The sequence below is a fragment of the Erigeron canadensis genome, chromosome 8 (assembly GCF_010389155.1).
Source record: "Erigeron canadensis isolate Cc75 chromosome 8, C_canadensis_v1, whole genome shotgun sequence".
NCBI classification, from domain to species: domain Eukaryota; kingdom Viridiplantae; phylum Streptophyta; class Magnoliopsida; order Asterales; family Asteraceae; genus Erigeron; species Erigeron canadensis.
The window spans coordinates 35,868,837-35,890,344 of NC_057768.1; the positions used below are offsets into that span (position 1 = coordinate 35,868,837).

Consider the following 21,508-nt stretch of genomic DNA (forward strand, 5'->3'; position numbering starts at 1 on the left):
CATATTTTCTCTTAAGCTATTTTCTACAAATTTATGATGTCATAATTAATTTTCTTTATTTTCAAAAATCTATTTTTTTTTTATATTAGGCCTTATGTTATTTATTTTTTTACATATTATTTTTGTAACCTTAAAAACTTTTTTTTTTATATTAGGCCCTATGTTATTTATTTTTCTACATTTTTTTTTGTAACCTTATATTTTTTTTTAAATTAATATGAAAAATGATCAATTGTATTATAGCTCTCTTTGTTTTTAATTCTATATATACCACTGATTTATGGTAGTTAGTTTTACTTTTTTTTTATCACCTAATCGGGTTTATATATTAATGTTTATCTTTATAAATATGTTGCTATCTCCATATCAAAAATTATAATGTGTTAACAACAAATTACATACTAACAACAACGGTACCTAATCCGGCAAAAGCCGTGTTTGGGGGAGTTAAAATGTAGACAACTTTAACCCCACACGAAGATAGCTAGACTACTTTCAAAAACATCTCCGGCCAAAAAGAGGAAAAAGATAGAGAGTGTAAAAAGTTTAGTAACCATACATGTTGGTCGAGTATTGTCTGACTACATTACAATTAGAGAAGAATAACAGACACCACATAGTACACTTTAGCGTAAAATGGACAATATATAGTAAAAGAGACATTTAAACCTATTAAACATCAACCTACAAATGTAATAAACATGTCTACGTACATACAACCAAGCATGATGCCAACAATTACGAGCGGCATGTGTAAGAATTCCACTAAATCCCCTCCCAGCAAGCCAAAGAAACAAATAGGATTGAAGACATACACAACTCTCCTAAATTATATACATAAGTGTATATATTTTTTTGTTTTAACTTTTTAATTATATAGCTCGGGTTGAAAGCGAGCTAATTAGCTAGTTAATATGGACTAATAAAACACAATGAATTAAGGTGAGTTTTACATCTATCATTATTGACTTAAATTTGAGTGAGTAACCATAACCAATGTGAAGTTAATATTATTATAAATGGAGCTAAATATTTGGAACTGTTGAAAGTTGTTTGGTTAATTGTATTAGACATATGGAATGTGTGGATAACTTCTTGACTCAACACACATTTCACATTTTGTTAACTACGTAATTGGAGTGAACACGTCAAGGTTTAAGTTATAGGTTGGGAGGTATGAAGTGTATGTCTGTATAATTCAAAGTGTGTTCTGGGACCAATATAACGGGGTCAAAGGGTTGTGTCCCCTTGTGAAGGTCTCGTTGGTGAGTCGGTCACCGTGGTGAAGACGCAAATCCTTTTGGGGGGCTCGGGGCAACAATTTAACCAAGCTAGTTAATTATAGGTAAAGAATAAGATAGCAAGATATTTACCCCGGTACAAAATTCTCGATACCCAAGCTGTGTATAGGGTCGAATTATTACCCATTTAGACAGTTTTTACAATAAAATGTAGTTATTGTTATTAACTAGTAGAATAATTGATGCTTGTACGCAAAACTTGTCATTCTTTCGCGTATTGAAATCACTTCTTCAAGATTATTATAATATGAGCACATCAAACTCGATTGTATACTGTCGCATACATGTAACTCATAGTCATGGCACATCAATTATGAATGATAGTGAGCGGAATGAAGGATATGAGATTATTTTAACAATCAAAAAGTGGAAAAAGTGAAAGAAGAAAGTACAACATATTCACAACCATAACTTCCTTTGCTTCTATTGCTGTTTCATCATCTATAAAGTAGCAATTTTTTTTTACCATGACCCGAATACGGTCATGTGTTGGCCACAAATCTAAGAAAAAGATACACACAAGTTAAAATACACCTAGTGTAGATGAGAGATGATGGTAAGACTCAAAAGTTCCTGTTAATAAGTGTAGCAATCCATGAAAAAACTTTTGAAAGGAGTGGCTCTCGGATCCTTGTTAATCACTTGAAGCAGTCACCAGTACATCTTCCTCTCCTGTTTGTTAAGTTGAACCTCGAGCGGACTCCTGTTATTCGTTGTATGAAAGAATTAGCTTGGTAAAGAATTTGAATCAAGTACTATCAGATAACTACTCTATAATTTGCTGTTACAAAATAAAAAATAAAAAAATCAAACGGAGTTTTTGCCTCCTTGTCAATATAAATAAATTCTCATTTAACTATTAAGCCAATTGCGTTCTCATGTATACCTTTTTCAGAAGGCGGACGAGTCTGCGAACAGTCTCCTTTATATATTTGTTGATGGAGTCCATTGGCATTTCTTTTGGGTCTAGTTCTTCCAATGGCTTGATGCTGATGGCCCTAAGCTGTACCCCTAGCGTCACAAGTGAGCCAGCACCATCCGTATTGCTGCTACTATTGATATTGTTTTGGAGGCTGTTGGAGCTGATAGAGAACCCTTTTAAGGTATTCAGAGGAAGACACATAGGTAATCCACCATCATACTTCCTATGTTTAACCATGGACCATACCACTAACGATCCAGATCGGTTGAAACTAGTCTCTTGGAGTATATGATGACCGCTTGACTTGTCAATCTGTTACAGATATCATATAATGTCAACATTGTCACAAAAGTTATCTGAAAGACATGTGGGTTGCATCGATAGTGCGTTTAGTCAACATACCTCATAAAGAGATATGCGGTTCCTGGTGTCATTGCCAGATATGTAATGTCCCACCTTTGTTAGTCCCTTAGGCCTCCCAGACAAATCCCACTGTAAAAATTAAACTAGATTAAATTAACATGGAGTACTATACGTATATGTGTGTTCAAGAATGTTTAGTAGAGTACCTCATGACGTCTACGTTCATCTGCAAGGATTTCAAAGACAAACTCTGGAGACTGGCGTAGACGAAGGGTGGTAGCTGCTACTATGACCATTTCTTTCGGATCATCGTAAAAGGGAGACTCACGGACGGTTGCATAAATCTTCAAGGACGGGGGACCAGAAACAAATGACCACCCGAGATCGTCAATGGTAGGACTAAAAGGACTAATAATCTGACAGAAGGCATCAACCATCCTTTGTCCCAACTCCATCATATATGTATTCTCATAATCATATAGATCCCCTGCCCATGAATTGAAATATTAATTACTAGTATTATGTATCTGCAAATCAACACTTAATTAGTCATCTACGATTATAAATATATATTGAACGTACCTTCTGATAATCCTGGAGCGGAAGTATCAATCTGTATCTCATAAGATTTACTTTCACATGATCGTTCAAGGCATGCGGCCCATCGTTCAGCTCCAAATGCAAAGCCTATATGGCCCAGAAGATTGTAAAACTTGCGTTCTACAGATCTTTGTTTAATTTTGAAATGCTCCACCCATATGACCTGTTCAAGTCAACATACAGGGCATGAAGGGACCTGTTCAAATCATTATATTGTGCAATGTGTTTACGGATTTCGTTTATACAGGGTAGGTGGTTGTAAATGTTTGCTCTTATAAAAAAAATAAATGAAGCTACACTTTTAAAACCTTAGATAATCCCTCGGCTGTTCCTTGACATCCGGATGGATAACCAACATTCCCAGAAGCTTCAATTGGAACGCCTGCAACTACCCAAGTTGATTGATCGATTTGTTTACAAGTTGTAAGAAAAGCAAACCTCCTTTTGGAAATAAATGGTGTAGTCGCTTGCAACTCTGTGTATATCTGCATATATATATGAGACAATATATACAAGCTGACTATAGATATAAGCATATACGAGTATATATAAAAAAGATTACATTTAAGAAAGAAAAGAAAAAAGAAAAGTGAGTGGATGGGTGGGTGGGTGGGTGAAATATGTACGTACAAGCTGCAAAGACCCATCTGGGTTATCCGAGGATGATCCATTGAACAAGACTCGGATTGTTATCTCTTCCAACACTATGGTTGGAAATAGTTCAAGCCATTTATTCTGAAAAAGATAAAATTTGTAAGGATGAAGATAGCATCTATCTGTAAATCAACATAGAAATTTAAGATGTACTAATTATTGAATTGGGTGGATGGGTTACTACAGTCGCATTGGTTCCATGTTGACAACAGTAGAAGCCCTTGATCCTTCGGTCCATGAAGAAGAAGAGCTGGAATTTGGCCGGGGGAAGGTTCGTTGATAAGGTTGTTCGTCAAGAATGTCCCTCCCATCGATTGGAGATTTGGTCCATAGAATTCCATTATCTTCGTTTGCAAGAGTGCACAATTCTTGGACAGCAGAGGTCACAATGAGGGAATGGTCTTCTCCCCCTCCTCCTGCTGTGGTAGTTTTAATCCAAGAGAAGTAACCCTGGGGTCGAAAGCCTCCAACGGAGCAACAACACGACCAATCAAGTCAAGTTCGAAAACCCTCATAAGTTTTTTATATCTACAAAGATCCTCTTCCTGTATATAATTAAACCCCAGATTGATCAACATCGATCAACAAATTCATATATACTAAATAAAACCACCTAGCTACTAGTAATATACAGTATATTCTACGCGTTAAAAGTCAAATTACCGTAAGTACCAATTGTTCATGCGTAATTGGTTCCTTCAAATGTTGTTGGCCCGGGAATATTGGTTTATCGAAGAGGAACAGATGATGCAGGTCTTCTTCCGTAATATTCAATGCTCCTTCTTTTTCATTCTCCAACGATATGATAAATGTTGTGCTTTTTTCTCTACATGATCAGAAATCGTCGTCATGGTATCCAAGATGAAGACTTACACAGACGTACTATTACTTTTTTTTTAGAGCACGTAGTTTGAGTCGGCCGTCTGTCTATTTATATGTATGGATTGGATTATGATCTCATCCATTAATGATTCAATATAAATGGATCATAATCCGATTCATAATCCAACATAGTGTATTGTAGTCCAATTTTTATCCAAACAATTATAAACGGATAGAACACGGATCGATCCATTTTACTTTTAAATATCTTTTGATAATTAATGTACTATTTCGACTTCTTAAGTCTTTTTTTCACAATTTTAACCATATATACACTTTGTGTTATATGATACTTGATAAAAATTATATTAAAGTAAAATATATTTTAATACTCTATCATTTCATATATTTTAGAGTAAATTACACTTTTCGTCTCTAAAGTTGGCACGTTTTTCACTTTTAATACTTAAACTTTAAAAATTACAATTTTGACCCTAAAGTTGGCCAATTTTTTCAATAATCGTCCTTTGGCCTTACGGCGTTAAAAAATAGCCGTTAACGTACGCACGTGAGGGCAATAATGTCATTTCACCTTACACTGAGGGACGAAAAGTGAAAAAATAGTTACTTGAGGGACGAAAAGTGAAAAAATAGCTACTTGAGGGACGAAAAATGAAAATCATACAAATCAACTTATTCTTCCATTTTTTTTTTTCCGATCATCTTCTCCGATCATTTTTACCGATGGAATTTTCCGACTTTGAATCCAAATCTATACCACAAACAAAATCATTTACTCAAATTCATGACATTCAAAACACAACCAATCAAACAATTTATAGTTCAAACATGTCAGTCATTTTTTTTTTCTTTTCTAAATTTTGATTTTAATTGAAAGGAAGACGGTGGATGGTGGTGATTCTAGGTGGCGGCAGTTGGTTGGTGGTGAATGTAGACGGCGGTGGTTGGAGGTGACTGTAGATGGCGGTGTTTGGTGGTAATTGTAAGCGGTGGTGGCTGGTGGTGATTGTAGGCGGTGGTGGCTGGTGGTGATTGTAGGCGGTGGTGGCTGGTGTTAATTGTAGTGGTGGTGGCTGGTGGTAATTATAGGCGGCGGTGGCTGTGGGTGGCAGTTGCTCGTAGTGGTTATAGACGGCGATGGCTGGTGCTGGTTACAGATGGCGGTTGCCGGTAGCGAGACTGTTGTTGGTGGTTATTAGGTGGTGGTGATTGGAGAGGCTTGGGGGTAAAGAGAAAATAAATGTCTAGTCGGAAAATTTCATCGGAAAAGATGATCGGAAAAGAAAGAATGGAAGAATAAATTTATTTTCTATGATTTTCATTTTTCATCCCTCAAGTAGCTATTTTTTCACTTTTCGTCCTTCAAGTAGCTATTTTTTCACTTTTCGTCATTCAAGTAGCTATTATTTCACTTTTCGTCCCTCGGTGTAAGGTGAAATGACATTAGTGCCCTCACGTGTCTAGCACGTGCGTACGTTAACGGCCATTTTTTAACGTCGTAAGGCCAAAGGACGATTATTGAAAAATTTGGCCAACTTTTGGGTCAAAATTGTAATTTTTAAAGTTTAGGGATCAAAAGTGAAAAACGTGTCAACTTTAGGGACGAAAAGTGTATTTTACTCTATATTTTATATCAAGTATAATGTAACACAAAAAAAAACATTGACGGTCAAAGTTAAAAAAGAAAGACCCAAAATGTCAAACTAAGCCATTTAAATTGGAATGGGCAAAATATAACATATGTAAAGTAAATAAGATATGAAAATCGACATTAGTCAAACAACAAATTGTGTTCAACTATCAATGGATATGTCCGATTGTAATAAACTACAAAAATTGTAGTTAGAACAACAATTAACAATTTTTTTTTTTTTTGTTGTTGCCATTAGGCCAGTCGAGACAGCGAGTCAATGAGGCATTGACAATGGTGTTGGCTCACGAGGCTACAGGCATCACGACGTCGTGGACATATAGCCGTTTGTCACATATGAACAGAAAATGTGAACTAATTCAATCACAAGTTCATAAAAGGTTTCATAAAAAAGTTTCTATTACAACATACCTTTTTATCATTTCACATGTGAATAAACAAAAAGAACATGTAAACAAATATATTATCTAAGAGTTCTCATGGTTCTTACAAAAAAGATGGTTCTCAAAATAAGAAAACCCTCTTTATATATATATATATATTACTTTTGGCACAAAATCATGTTATGGTAAGCGAACTTCAGTTGTTTCTCACCTTTCCCATAAAAGTTTTGTCTCTTCTACTTTTGACACGTACTTTGTTTATCTAGATTTTTGGATTTTTTCAACCTTTGTCGTGCGAATTTTACCTTTTTTTTTCGTTTGCACAAACTTATTTTCTTTTTCTTTTTTTAGTTCACGAAACTTTTATATTTTTAATTATTTAGACAAAATTGTTTTATATAGATTTTTTTGGTTGTTCAATCTTTTGGAACTTATAACAGATGAACATGGGGATGATTTTAAAAATGTTGTCATCATGATTAGTTTAATATTTAGTTGTTTTTGGTTGGTTCATGAACAACGGAGTGAGCAAAATAACCATCATGTGCAGGTCACATGATCACTTACTAAAAAGGACGTTTATATGATGGACCAAAAGTGTTAACGGAGCAAATAAAGTTGGACAAAAAGTGTAAATTTTTAAAAGTAAAGGATGAATGTTGCGAGTAAGTATTATGACATGGATGGTTGGATGGGTGGGTGGTTGGTTGGAGAGAGAAAAGAAGAGAAGGGTATAAAACATAAACGAATTGGAGAAGCTGACGATGATTTGTGTTCAACACAAAGAAGTTCCACAGTCCACCTCGGAGAAGATGATGACTTCAATTACTTGTTTGACTGATGGACAACAAGAAGAAGACGAATACAAATGCGATGATGAATTAGACAAAGAAGAGGTAGCAATTCATGAAATTTATTCTCTTTGTTATTTCATTTCCATCATCTTATATGAAATTAATTTCATTAGCTATGATATATATATATATATATATATATATATATATATATTCCGGTAGTTAAGGGTGGGTGTTAGTTAGTAATTTTTAATTAATTTTGTGTATTTGGAAGCAGGATCGTTTAATTGCCTACTATCAGGAATTGAAACTGCTTGGTGGCGCTCTTGCTCCTCCGCCCTTAAAGAATATTCCTCCTCCTCTAAAACAACAACAGGTCCTACACTTGCTACTATAACCTTCTCCTCAGCTCTTTAATACTGATAATAATTTACACTTTTCTTATTTGGTTAACTAAGTACGTAGTTAATACAGATATAGCCGTTTTTGAGATATTGGTTATAGCGGTGATATTTATGTATTATGCAACGTTAGTCAATACTTTATACCGAATATAATTTATCCAAACGTTAGTCAATATTTATGTATTAGTGTTAATACTTCCAAAACTTAGCGTTTCTTTAAGTTCTGGCCAAAGTAAACAATTTTTTAAACGCTATAGCACCGCTATTTTACAGCCATCTATTTTGCTTGAGGACCGCCTATCGCTATAGCGCCGAACTAGTTAAATTGATGATTTTTTTTATGTATTATTTACAACATGGTACATACATACATACATATGTACGTACTTACGTACGTACAGCTCCTTACTAGTTTCACCACCACCCAGGATGGAGGAGGAGGATATATTGACCATTCCCTTGTTGCCACCAGTGTTGTCCTTGAGTTGTACGCTCTTGATCGTGACGACCATGGCTTTTTCTGGACCAACAAAGGCGTCCTTAACCAACAACATTATCAACAAACATACCCCAGGCCCCCCACACCACCAACTTCATGGATCCACGCATCCAGGGCTTCTGCTGTTGTTAGCATGGAACACTCCGACCTAGTCAACTGGCTCACCACTGACGTAAGTTTCTCATTTCTTTCTTTCTTTCTTTCTTTATTAATTAATCCATTGCTATTTCGTTAATTACCTGCTGGTCCTTGTTTGATTTTAATTCCCAGTACCGATGGGCCAAACTGTTCCCATCCATTGTGTCAGAGGCAAGATATCTCCGCTTCTTGGTAAAGCGATCATCGTCTCGTAACCCAGATGGCTCCTTGCAGCTTGTATGTCCCCCCACCTTCATTTCTTTTTTGTTATTTTCCCACTCACATATATGCCTAATTGCTTATCATGAACATTGACTACAGTATTATTTGTCTCTCAGATGTACACAAAGTTGCAGGCAACTACACCGCTTCTTCCCAAAAGGACCTGCACTTTCCTCAGAACCTGTAAACTAATCGATCACCAGACTTGGGTGGTTGCTGACGTTCCAATTGATCGTTCGTGAAACGTTGGTTTTCCTTCCGGATGTCTGATACGAGGAATGGCCGCTGGATTTTCTCAGGTCCTGCTTTAATTTCTTTACCTTCATTAACAAGTAACAACCCACGTCTTGTTAGTATATTATATACTTCCTTCACAACTTGACATCCTGACTTGTTGAACAGGTCATCTGGGTGGAGCATTTGGAAGTTGAAGAAAGTTACCTCGACCGCAAGCTCTACGCTGATCTGACCTGTAGAGGCTTTGCTTATGGAGCTGATCGATGGGTTTCGTGCCTCGAGCGCTCATGTGAAAGGCGATTTTTACGGGTCACAATTGATATTTTTGTTCCTTGCTTACCAGGACAAGGTAGATTCTCATCCAGGGGCGTGCCTACATGGGGGGCAAGAGGGGCAAATGCCCCCCTCCAAAATTTAGATTTTGTCATTTATTTTTAAAATTTTTAAAAATTTTCTATCTATAGGTTTATAACATTTTGCCCCCTTTTAAATTTATTTTTTTTTGGACTTTTAATTTTGCCCCTCTCGAAATTTTTCCTGGTACCGCCTCTGTTCTCATCTATACATGAACATCTTACTCAATTTTAACTGTTGATCTGCATATCATCATTAAGTCTTTTATTCATGGACAGAGGATGCATGGCTGGAGGAAAAGAAATCCGTGATGAAGCTCTCACAAAGGATGGTCAACCGCTTCTGTTCAAGTATTAGTTTTCCCGCTATCAAACAGAAATTGTTGTCATGTGTTCCTGGCTCCTGGAACTCAATGATTTACTCAGAACTCCGTCAGTCTCCTTATCTTGATGATCCGAAAGAGATGGTCATAATCTCAGCCACCACCTTTACTCTACCTTTTTCTCCTGACTTCATCTTCGGAATACTTGCAGACGAACGTACACGTCATGAGGTACTGTACTACACATTCGCACACGCACACACGCTCCATCAGCATATATACTCTATTCTAATCTGGCTTTCACAGTGGGATGCGTCTGGGAAGATTAGTCCATTCACAAAGCCAACATGTTACACTACTGGCAATGACCCCAGGAACAAGATATATGTTTATCAGGTACGTCAAAACAATAAATGCAGCCCACGTTTCTTTGGGGTGACCTTGGCTTTTAATATTTGACATTTGTTGCAACAGACTCATCCGTGGATCTACAATGAAGTTGTACTCCAAGAGGCGAGTGTCAACCCGTCTGGCTCACTATTGGTATGGTCCGTGCTTAAAAGTGATGAGCTTGATATTGTCAAACGTGGTGGATGTCGTCGTTTTCCTCTAATTAGGTTATCAGGGCTGGCCATCAGCTCCAACAGCCACTGGAACACTACCAGTAGTGGAGATACAGGTAGTGGTTCAGTTGTCACGCTGGGTTTACAACAGGACTTCCATGACATCAAGGAAATAGAGCCAAAGCTGCTAAACGTCGTCCATAGCTGTGTAGGAGAGACTGTCAGAAGAATTGAAGCGGTCTTGAACATGGCAGACCCGAGGACCTTCCCCCAAAGGTATGAATGGGTGGCAATTCGCTTTGTATGAGATTGTTGTAATACTATCACTAATGCACACAAACACAAAAAAAGGTTCGCTGTGTGAGACCAGCCTATCCAGTTTGAAATCAATGGCAGTCGTCTACATCAGACATTGCGTAAGATTTTTGAATAAAGCTCCCGGGACAATATTTAATTTTACATTGTGCATTGCACTGTGTAGTTATAGTAGAGCCAGGGTTCCCTCTCATGTTTCGTGGTATTGTTTTCCAAGAAGGAAATCATGTAGGTTCACACCATATTAACTAAAGCCCTTTGATTATGTCACACATCCACGATCATTAGTTAAAAGAAGCACTCATGGAATGCTTGAAACCGTGTTTTGTTGATTCATTTTCTTCTTCTTGTGGCCTGATTATTTCATATATGAATAACAGGAGCCTGTGGTTCTACTTAAAACCAACAAGGGGATCAGCAACAGGGGCGACTGCTCAAACCGATCAACTGGACGAGAGCTCTCTTGGTTTTAATTAATTATCGGTAGCTACTTTTAGTGTCAATTTGCTGTATGCCCATGAGGCCACTTTATATTTGCAGCAAGCATGAACTGATTAGTCTTGTTTGCAAACTTTTGGGAACAGTTTAACGCTTTTCATGATGTCCTATCGATTATGGTCTTATTATTTTGCATGTCTCGTCCTATCCGATGTATGCCTGGTAAAAAAAACCTGCGAGTGCATAAGAGGCCCCACCCTAAACTAGATATGGGTGACGTGGGTCTTGTTATTTGGTTTGCGGGTGGGAACCTGAATACCAACTCGTCCCCGTATGCTTTTAAAAGGTTTGGTATTATATTTTGTATGAATCGGTTATTTGGGAACCTGAATACCAACCCGTCCCTGATTCATCTTTAAGAGACACATTTCGGCTTCTTCTCCAATAATAATTTCTTCTTCTTATTTCTTTTTGCTTTTTTTTTTCCTCCTGTTTTTTGTTTTTTTCATTACAAACTAAACTCTGCCAAAACTATGCTGCTCAATGAGGCGGAAAAACAAATAGTCAGAGCGTATGTGTTCACCGACGTAATCTTTTATTTATTTATTTATTTATTTTTGTATTTTTCTTAACAATTTATTCTACCTATTTTTCGACTTTGCAGTGCAATGGCAAAAAATGATGGTTACGTTGTAAGAGAAAGATTAGATAATCTAGCTAATCAATTTCAAAAGGAGCATGAGATAATACAAACTTTCTGTATGCACGAGAGAGGACGGCTAAGGGTAAGTTTTCTCTTTTTATTTATTTATTTAATTTTTTTTTTTGCCCTGATATTGATTGTGCTCACCTGGTTTATTTCAGAGGGCAGAGCGCAGAAATAACAACGAAAATGCTAATCCCCAGCCCCAGCCCCAGGTACATTATATATACTCTCTTTTCAGATTTGGGCTTAGTTTTATAGTTTTGTTATTAAGCTTGTGAATCCCAAAAAAAATTGTGGTTCTAAATCTTCTGTCACAAGGTTCGATGTTTCTTTTCTTTGTTGTCTTTGAGGTGTTCGTCGACAATTTGACGCATAATGTCCAAGTTTATTGCAATTATAGCATCTTACTTCATTTACATTCCTTGTAAATCTTTCTTGATCTTTAGGGGATTTCTTTTCTTCATTGTAGCTAATGAGTGTATCTTTCGGTTATGTGGCGGAACATATCTTCCTCTTCCTTGATTATCATGGTGATGTCGTCGACCATTATCGTTGTCATGTCTTGTAAATAATTGTTTTTCTTCAAAGGTCTTTATTTAATCTTCCAATAGCTTCGTCTAGAGTCAATTTATCTAGATCCGGGTATTGCTCAATTGGTGCCACAATTTGAATGAACGTCTCAGGTACATAATTTTAAGAGCTTTCGTACACGAGTTGAATCATCGAGTCTTGATCCAAGACTTGTCATCTTTGATGTAAAGTGATCATCATTCTTATTGACCATATTGTATAGTTCCTTATCGTCAATAAGGGGCATTGTAAATAGGGTGTTAATCCTATTCCCTTATCGTCTTCCTTTCCCAATAGTTATTTTCTTATAAAAATGTCTAAATTTTTTGTTTTTTTTACTTATCTTGTTTTATATTAGTTATTTTACCCCTATAAAAAGTGGTGTAGTTTCAAAATTGAACAGCCTTTTAATTATTTGAAAAGGCCAGTGGCTCTTCAGTGAAGTATTTTAGTAGTAGGATTTAAACAACATTCATATATCACTGCAAGTGTTTTATAAATTACGTACTAATATAATCATGTCTAAATCTTCGCTTTTAACTATGTCTCTGGTTAATTTCTTGACTTTGGTGCCTACGGTAGTGATGAGGCTGGACCCTCTAACAGCCAACAGGGCCCAACCTTGAAGCAGATAGTTGATATGTTTTGGTATTGCCATGGTCGCTTTTTTGATCTTTGGGAGCTGCTTTTGCAGCAGCACTTTGCAGGGCCATAGGAAAATGAAGATGCAGACTGATTAAACTTTGTAGGCCTCCTTTTGTGAACTTTGTTATTAAGGTCTAACAATATCTGTCTCTTGGTATTTTGATCTAGTTGTTGGTATCTTGGTTTGTATACAAGATGCTACTCACTAATTCTCAAATGGATTATTGGCATTTGATATGTGGAATACTATTTCTGCTTGGTAGTTGAGAAGATTAATGATTTGGTCTTGTCGTATTGCTTATCTTCAAAATTATGTCATATATCATATGTACTTCTACTACTTGTACTGTTCTTTTTATATACCCGTTTATGTCGTCATTGCAAGTCAGAACCTTTGCATCGAGTGAAAAGGTTTAACTTAATCTCAACTTTAGTGTTTTGCATCCCTGTTGGTATGTGTCCAATATGTCAACATCTAAGATCTAGCCATCTAAGTCAACATGCTAGTTTTGTATGAAACGCAGAGGTATACACTTTTAGTCTTTTCATCTCTCGTAGTATGTGCCCATTAGTTATAAGGCTGAGACTTGGTACGCGTCACTTGTTTGTGGTTTAGTCAACATGCTGTTCTTAGAGCTATAGGATCCAGGTTAACAACCTTATTGGACTTAAACACTTCCTTCAGGCTGCTCACTATTTAGGGTCCGTGTTATTGATACATAATCTTTGCAATTTTGTGAACATCATGCTTTATACAGGAAAGGAGAGGCTGCACGTTAATCTTACTTCACTCACATGAACATGTATGAAGCAAAAAAGAAGTAGGCCTTTGTTGTGAACATAACCACACACATAATTTCTATATATATCTTGACACTGTTGACAAATTTGTCCAAGTACCAATGCAGTTTGCAAATGTATGAAACTTGAGTTCCAACAACTCACAACCAGTAGGTTGACTCACTTCTCATCAATGTTGCTATGATTGGTAATAAATAGAAAGTTGGTTGTTGTTTCATGTAGATTTAAATGTGTGTTATCTTAGTCAGTAAAACTGTAAAAGTGGATCTTGACCATTAGCCCTGTTTTTAACATATATAACCTTCTCATTTGTGACACCGTTTATACACAACTTGCACTGACACGTTACCTTACCCACCTGTTTTGTGTATGAGTTAGAGGGTGTATCTATCGTGATGCTCTGCAGATCACAGTAGACGTAGATGGGGATCGAAGAGCTGCCTACTTTAAACAGGCAAAAGACGGGCTCCTCATTAGAAATGCTTTGTTGATCGAAGCTATTACTTGTCGATTGGTGATGACACAAGTTATGGAATTTGCAGCAACCATGGTCTCCCATCGCGATTCTGGCACTGTAGGGAAACCATGCGAATCAGATGCATCAACACATGTTTACTTGCTTTCTCAACGTCGTGTTAACATGCTTTTATTCCTGCTTGAAATTTTGAGGCAAGTGGGTATACGATAAGAATTACAAGTTAACGTGCTCCTGAATTTAGTCTGTATCTTTATGATCCGTAATTTTCAAGTGAGTTGGATTCCAGGTTTCAACAACAAAATTTGGACCAGAGGTCTGTTTATGTGGTATTCCTATGTTTTGCCATAAATGCAACTTACTTTTGTTGTGATGCTTTTTATGGGCTCTTGGTATCTTTGTATCATATCTTGTTTCTTGATTGGCAACACATTTTCCAAGTGTTTGCTCAAAATTTTTAAACCAAATTTTAAACCAAAATCAGGGGGATTCGTCCCAGTTTCACCTGTCATGTTCATGAAAATAGTGAGCATTGCTCTCCAATCCCAAACCTGATTAGATCAGATACAAATATGTGTGGCATGGTTCTTGAGAACAACAACAGTACACAATCTCGTCAAAGACGAGGTTTTGGGAGAAAAAAATTAGAATTAAAATTAAACCATCACTGAATCCAAATTGAAGTTTACAGGGTGAACATGAGGTCCTAAATCGAGTGGATCATGCCACTGTAAGCCAGTCCTCCTGGGTGATATCAAAATGACCACCAGTTGGACCTCATTGGTCATCTCTACCTATACTCAAAATGCATATACCACCAAAAAGTTGTATATATCTTATGTCAACTCACTCAGGTGGACCCCTAACACCAGTATTACTAACATTGATAAGAACCAAAGAAAAGAAAGAAAAAAAAACTATACATTCGCTTATGTTGCTCATATAAGGGGTTTTCATGTAAAGATGTAATTTGAGCTTTCAGTGTGTGTTAATGGTGATTTTCGGGTTGGTGTGTGTCAAGGGGAATCGTTCTTTTTTCCGATCCAGCCCCTCCACCACCGCGAACCCCAGTTAGATTCAGGCATGCTAAACTTTTTAGTTATTGGGAGAACCCAAGTACTCTCTTTCGGATTCTAGAAAGAACTCTCATAAATCGCTTTTAACATTTTTAATTTCTTTTAACACAATTCCAAGCATAAGTTCCTTCTGTTTAGTGATTCCTGTATTAGTTAACTCGATGTTTTTTGTTTACAAAATATAACCAGAAATTGATGAAGACATGATTCAAGAGTTAGCTGACACATCTTTCACAAAACACCCCATTTTAATGTAAGAAACAAGATATGATAATCTTCTTTTAAACCAACAACATATAAGTAACTATTTAGTGGATTAACCAGATCTATATCAATTGACAACAAGTAGCTAGGCTTTCAGACTTGCATCACATATGTACGTACTGAGATGACAACCAAAGTCTTTTAATGAAAGCTTACACGATAGACCCTATATATTTGCACTCTTTGCTCAAGATATACATAGCAACAAGATAAACTTACAATAGCTTTTTCTGGTGAAAATACTTCCACTCATACATTAGCTATTTATAATTAACAAGTACATTTTTTTTTGGTTTCAAAACCATAGCAATAGCGTTTTGAAACTACTACGTAGATAAGAGTCAAGTATCATAGAACAATATAATACGAGTATAGCACGAATGCACGATGCCCTATCAAAACATAATACCAACCGCTTTGAAAGGGTAAGGGGACAAGTTGGTATACAAATTCAGGTTTCCCTGCAAATTACCCACATTACCCGATTCTAGTAACCATTTTGGGTCTCTTATTTCGGTCCGGTATTTTGCCAGGCATACACAGGATTGGAAGAGACATGCATAATAATATATATATATATATATATATATATATATATATATATATATATATATATATATATATATATATATATATATATATATAGTTCAAGTAGACTAATAAATTCATGGTAGACCCAAAAGTTGGTGTAAATAAAGTGACCTCATAGGCAAACAGCAAATTATAAATAAGGTTGCGTTTGGTTCGCAGAATATTTTTTCTACCTAACCCTCCTAACTTTTGCTTTTATGACATTTCCTGCTTTCCAACAGACCATCACCATCATTCATTTCCTCTTGATTTTTCTGTCTTTTTTTTCCCATCATCTTTGAAGAGAACAAACAATTAAATCAAATAATAAGTCACCCTATATTTATGGCTTTACAGCGGTGGTTGTAAGCGACTATGGCTGTCAGTGATGATGGCGAGACAGCGGTTGTGAACGACGACGGTGCGGTAATGGATTTGAATGACTGAAATTGAAAGAGTTGGGGGCTGGCTGGCCAGAGGTTGGCTGGTCGGAATCAAAGTGTTGGTGTGTACAAGTTTCTCCTCTTTACTTTATGGTTAATAATTTCTTGTAGTGTTTAAGTTGGAATCATATGGCTGTTTATTTGGACACCAGTGGTCAAGTGTGGTGGTGATGGCATAGAAAGCTTGGCCGGAGGTTGGTTACAGGTTAGCCGGAAGTTCTCTGGAAGTTGGAGTCGTCAGTCTAGATGAAGAGGATGATATTTGTAAGGAGAATATAGTCTTTTTTTAGATTCAAGTTTTGATGGAATTATAATCAATCACACATACCCAAAGAATCAGATTCATCTAATGGATGGAATGTTTTCACTCAATTAAATTCCTTCCTATATTAGCAACCAAACAAGCAAACGAAAAGAAATCTCATTCCAATTCCACCCAATTCCTTCAAAATCTGTGAAACAAACGCGCCATAAGAGTAGATACTCATAATTTGATGAAACCAAGAGTGCTAGCTCCCAGCATCAGTTTAACCATCATCGCCATGTCCATTGATCAACCTTAATTAATACCAGCTGACGTGTCAATGTCCATTCTCCGCAACCTGATTCATATCATCCATAGGCGGATTATTATAAGGTGCCAACTCATTAGTCCTTGCCTCCGCCCGCTGTAACAATTCCTCCCACATTAGCTGATAGCGCTCATAGCAGTACCAAAACACCCGAACAAAACCCTCCACACCCTGGTTATAAGCTCTCCCCATAGCATCCTTAGGTGAGTTATAAGGTCCCTCATCCGTCCTTGCCTTCCGCTGCAACCGCTCCTCCCACATCCGTTGAAAGCGCTCATAGCAGTCCCAAAACACCCCAGCAGTCTGCTCCAAACCCTGATGATTATCACCTCCGCTCATCATGGCTACCAGAGGTGCCACCTCCTCCCACATGAGCTCTTCCTCTTGTTGGTTTTAAGTTGAACCGTCGACGACTCTTGTACATATGAACGTATTAGACCAAAAAATGAATCAATATAGCAAGCATTCCATTTATTTTTATCCTAATTAATGATGATCAATGATGACATGAGATCATCAAGGCTTTTATTAGTTTATATGGTGTGAGATTTCCTTCTTAACTGGGAAACAATGTCAACAAACTTGAAGGAACCATGTCTGTATATTACTAGTAAAAAACAATGTATCTATATCTTATCTTAACTACCTTATAAAACGTTTAGCCAACTTATTTATCAAATAAGAACTTGATCTACCCAAACTACACATTTCTTTTATTTACTAACTTAATATCATTCACCTAATACTCCTATAATACTCTTAATGAAATTATTAAAAACATACATCTCTCAACCGTTAAAATAACTACAATATTACGCCATTATCAACACCGTCGCCGTCACCACCACCCGTCTCCACCGTCCCATCACCAGCGGCATCGCGCGGACATATGATTATACTTAAATATTTTCTCGAGAGTTTTACTCAAATTCCTATCCCTATTCCTAGTCCAATGCAAGCGTAACAATTGAAAATTTCACGAAAAACATATACAAAAGGGGCAAAATTTATAATAAAATTTAAAAAAATTCATGGTAAAATATCAATTTCGAGAGGGGCATTTACCCCTCGTGCCCCTTTTAGTACCACCTCTCGTCTGCGATTAGAATTTATATATAATCACAAATAAACGCTAAGAAGAGTATAATCGCATATCATGTATAGTATACAATTAATTAACATAAATGGTAAATAATTAGCTTGACTACTGTTACACATATTATGGATTGAATGAAGAACGGATTCAAGGATAGCTATACGAATGATTGCTAGATCTTGAATCAACCAAATCCCAAACACTTTGTTTGCATATGTTTAATTTTCGTTTGTTCCGTTCGAATAAATTAAGGATTTTGATTCTCTCGACCAAGAAAACCAATTTAGTTTTTGTATCTTTGTTTCGTGTATTTCAGCCGACAGACTCTAAGAGAACAACAAAATTGTTTAGGTTACATGGAGATCGGTGGTGGTTGATATGTGTTATTGACACAGATATGGAGACATTTGATTTAAAAAATAATATAAAGATATATAGTTAAAGAGTATCAACACTGACTTGTTTTTTATAATTACTAAATCGTATTAACAACAAATAAAATTAAAGAATAAAATATATTAATACCATATAAATAAACCATCGATATCTACCAATAAACTAAAACATGATTAACATGTTATTGAAACGACAAGTGGCGTAATTCTTGATCGACAAGTGCCCTTTTTAATTATTTATTTTGTTAAATTAGTTTTTTTTAGTTGTATATAGGTTCAATTTTCTTATTAGACTTAGATATAAACTCTAACTCGTCTTATTAATACAAAAGACATTATAACCTTAATTGATCTCATTAATTAATTGTCTTTTTTATTATTATTTTTTAAAATTTTCACTTCCTATTACTTATATTGATTATAATAAGTTATTAACATGTAGACTTCAATTAAAAATTTGAGTTTACAATCCAAAATCATAAGGCTATTTAATTGCCACGATTCACTGTTTACAAGTTCTGATTTTGATGTGGTTTATAAAAATTTAATAAATCTAAAATTCTAACTAAACATAATTATATTTATCATTATTGTTTATAATTTAGCTTCAATAATCGATTTACATTGAGGCATATTTGAAATTCTTTATGATACAATATATATAGCTACCGTACATCGTATGGGTATTAGAACTAGTAAACTTATTAAAAATGGAAAAGATGCTATTAAATTGTACAAACAGAGGTTTGATGAATGATTACTATGTTGTAAAATCAACTGTATTGTCTTCGAATATAGTCGAATAGCATTGATAGTATTTTAGTAAGTAGTATACTAGTATATAACACATGGGGTATGTCCCAGTGTTTCTGTTCTTGTATTTGATATTTTAAACATATATAATTATATATAATTCACCTTTAATAATGACAAATAAAAAAGATGCACGCATGTTAGCAAATTTAATTTTCAAGAGATCCCATGCAATATTAAAACCAGGAATTACTTTTTAAAGATATTAAATCATTAACAAATATCTATACATCTTTATAAAATTTATCACAACCCCCATTTTTAAAAATAATTATACAATAACATACAAAATTATTTTATCATCTTATCTTATCATTTCATTTCTCTTTTTTTAAATAAATTTCAAGAAGGTCATTGACCATAATTTTGGTAATAGTAAAAAAATATATTAGGGAAAATTATATTTTTGATGTTTAATCAAAAATAATAATATAATTACCCTTTCCCGTGATATTTGTTACATTAAAAATGCTTATCGTAAAAAAACTCAATTACTTAATTTGACTTTTGCTAAATGCGATATTGCAGAAAATTACTCGTATTACTTTAACCTAGAAAAGATAAAATAGATGTAACAATTTCAGTTTAATACTTACAAATAATCTATACTACTTGTTAAAAAATATAACCCCTGTTAAAATTACACAGGGGGAAATATCCAAAATACCCTTCCACCCATATAACCCTCATTCATACAATACCCTTGCGATTCACCGATTCACGCACAAACAGCCACCAATCTCAATCTCTGCCTCTTTGCAGCCTCGAATCGTTTCTTTCAACCGCACACTCAGCTGTTGTGATTCGGGTAAAGCGCCACCGCCGTTAATCGGGTAATAGATCTGTTTTGATTCCTGTTGAACGTTGCACCATCACCACCACCATCGCCGCCATGGATTCAGATGTTGTGATTTGGGTAAAGCACCGGCGCCGTTAATCGAGTACTAGATCTGTTCTGGTTAGGGTTTAACGGTGCACCATCACCACAGTGCCGCGATCTTTTCCGTTTATGCACATCCTACACTGTTATTGCTACGGTAAGGACTTGATCGGGTTCTTTTTTATAAAACTTCAAGATTGACTCTTTAAATTAATTTCTCAAAAGTGTGTTATGGTATGTATGGATTAAAACATATATTGTATTACAATGTATACATTACAGTAATGTGAATAGGTCTTAAATAATTCATGTGAAATCTCGATACTCTATAGTCTATACCATTTACATGACGTAAGTTCCTTTATGGTACAATGTTTTTTGCTTCTTTTTATCGGTTTTTTAAATCTTTTTTAGTTATTTGAATTAATTTATTACTCGTATATGTGTAAATTGGATTCAAGTGTGTAGTTAAGTGTACATCGTTTATATAGTCATTGTTAATTGATTGTTTGAATTAATTATATGGTGGCTTTTTTCCCCTTTATTTCAATAAGTAGTTCCTGATTATGGTATAATGCTTGTAGTTTGTTGTTTTTCAGTCAGTCTCTTAACAGTGAAAAGTTCTCGGAAGATGGTGGGTCTAGCGCCATTGATCTATTGTCGCTCTTCTGAGAATGTTTGGTTTGTTTTGTGTATACTTCGTTTTATTGATATTGGAACTGGATATTGATATGCATAAAGTATGTCCGAAGACCCTCTATTGACAAGTTGTCGAAACTATATGAGAAGGCCATAAAAGCCAACTACACTGATAGGATACGTCTTACATTAAAGCTAGATATGCACACACTCACACAAGGTCTGGAAATCTCAACAAGTGTAAGTGTTCGTCAAATCTTTTTAACTTTATACTTTATATGTAGCTATTTTTTAAAATTCTGTATTAATGTATTATCATATACATGTACAATGCATTTTTGGACTACAAACTGTAACAGCTCAGTAATGGAAATAAGATGTCGACTCTTCTGTTTTTAGTGATGTGCATATGGAAGTGGATACAAGTCATTTAGGATAAGGCAAGTAAAGGTAACATTCCTTGTGTTTTTTGGGTATTAGATTGTGATTCTAACTGTTTAGCAAAATGGATTTCTATTCCAAAATCCAACAGGGATGCATGTTAGCATATAAGATAACAA

At 35.5% G+C, this 21,508-nt stretch overlaps 1 protein-coding gene across 1 annotated transcript; it reads right to left on the reverse strand.

Moving 5' to 3' along the window:
- Positions 1-2,160: 2,160 nt before the first annotated feature.
- On the reverse strand, positions 2,161-4,181 carry LOC122610719 (homeobox-leucine zipper protein HDG11-like). The gene is made up of 7 exons (XM_043783686.1): positions 4,025-4,181; positions 3,817-3,962; positions 3,495-3,671; positions 3,169-3,349; positions 2,793-3,073; positions 2,626-2,715; positions 2,161-2,535 (listed from the first exon to the last, which is right to left on the reverse strand). Exons 1-7 carry the CDS (start codon positions 4,179-4,181, stop codon positions 2,161-2,163), a joined length of 1,407 nt encoding a protein of 468 aa, XP_043639621.1.
- Positions 4,182-21,508: the final 17,327 nt, after the last annotated feature.